General features: G+C 58.0%; 1 protein-coding gene across 1 annotated transcript in view; it reads left to right on the forward strand.

Moving 5' to 3' along the window:
* ATP8B3 (ATPase, aminophospholipid transporter, class I, type 8B, member 3) overlaps nt 1-1,658 on the forward strand; it is a 47,442-nt gene that overhangs the window by 7,976 nt on the left and 37,808 nt on the right. The window contains exons 8-9 of the mRNA XM_006897989.1: nt 349-421; nt 521-591. Coding sequence (XP_006898051.1) covers nt 349-421; nt 521-591 — 144 coding nt within the window. The remainder of the gene's footprint in view (nt 1-348; nt 422-520; nt 592-1,658) is intronic.

Consider the following 1,658-nt stretch of genomic DNA (forward strand, 5'->3'; position numbering starts at 1 on the left):
TCCATCCATCCATCCATCCATCCACCCATCCATTCCTTCATTCCTTCATCCATCCAACCATCCATCATCTATCCCTCCACCCACCTGTGTATCCATCCATTGTTCACCCAGCTGTCTGTCTGTCCATACATCCATCCGTCTGTCCATCCATCCAACCATCCATCCCTCCCTCCCTCCCTCCATCCATCCATCCATCCATCATCTATCCTTCCACCCACCCATGCATCTATCATTCATCCACCCAGCTGTTCAGCCATCCATTCTTCTGTCTGTCCGACCATCCATTTGGGTTGGGCCTGTTTGGGGTCATAGCAGGATCCCCCTTGTGCTTCCTCCCTCCCCACCCAGGTTCCTGTGGAGGAAGTGGAAGGACCTTTGTGTGGGAGACGTGGTGTGTCTGCACAAGGACAGCATCGTCCCGGTGAGCAGGGCGGCCCCGGGGAGGACACTCGCATCCAGTGCGCCCGGCCTGCTGTGACAGGGGTGTTGTTTCTCTCACCTCCCTGTCCCCTCACCCCAGGCCGACATGCTCCTCTTGGCCAGCACTGAGCCCAGTAGCCTGTGCTACGTGGAGACAGCGGACATCGACGGGTAAGAGCTGGGAGCTGGGGGGCCCAGGGGTGTGGGCAGAAGCCCTCTTTCTTGGGCCAAGGAGGTAACTGGCCAAAGTGACTGAGATGTTTGGTCACTCCCTTGAGAGCGATTCTGGGGCCTGCAAGGCGCAGCAGTCTCAGGTGGAGGACATCGTTAGTACTGCAGACTGAAAGGTTGGAAGTTTGAATCCACCTAGAGGCATCTTGAAAGAAAGTCTCAGGCACTCCCTCCTGAAAAGCCAGCCGCTGAAAGCCTGCTAACTGGCACAGGGCAGCTCTGGCGTGCCCCGGGCTGGACGGGACTGGGATTGAGGCTCAACTCTGTGCAAACTTGGTGTATTTGGTATTTATTTGCTTTTTATGGGTTTTGTTTTACTGGTTGCCTTTCCAGACAGCAGCAGCAGAGGGGTGGGAGACGGCCCAAGTGACCAAGAATGATAGAGACACACAGCGTGGCCTGTCCATGGTGCCATGTCACTCAGCCACACAGCAGCTGTGGCTCAGCGAGTGTGTCAGTGGGAGAAGCCGGGCCCGCGGGCCCGGTGTGGGGAGAGCAGGCCAGGCAAAGCCGCAGAGGCCGGCAGTGGACAGAGGGCCGGGACCGCGGCTCCCCAGGAAGATGGGAGGATTTGGGACTAGGTGTTGGTGGTGAAGGCCCAGCGTAGTGATGTATCGTTAATTAGGCACCGAGGCAGGGCTGCCAGGCAGTGTCTTTGTTCTGCTTTGTGTCTTTACGACTCGGGTGCCTGCAGCTGTAGGCATGGGTGTGTCGGAGATGGTGAGTGTGGCACAGGCTCCGGCCTGTTGTCTCAAGGGTCACTAGGCGTGTGTCGGAGACGGTGAGTGTAGGACAGTTGTCCTGAGGGTCACTACGAGCTGTCCTCAACTTGATGGCACCTGATGACGATAACCCCACCCCTAAAGACCCAGGCGTTTAGACAGGTGATGCTGACAGGTGAAGCAGAGGAGTGGCCTGCCTGCAGGTTGCCTCAGGACCGCAGGTCTGGTCCCCGCACACTCCCAAAGCCAAGACGGCACTGGAGCCAGCCGGCCGGTGTTTCGGTT

Source organism: Elephantulus edwardii, unplaced genomic scaffold (assembly GCF_000299155.1).
Source record: "Elephantulus edwardii isolate Elephantulus edwardi_28Jun2011 unplaced genomic scaffold, EleEdw1.0 scaffold00217, whole genome shotgun sequence".
Taxonomy (NCBI): Eukaryota; Metazoa; Chordata; class Mammalia; order Macroscelidea; family Macroscelididae; genus Elephantulus; species Elephantulus edwardii.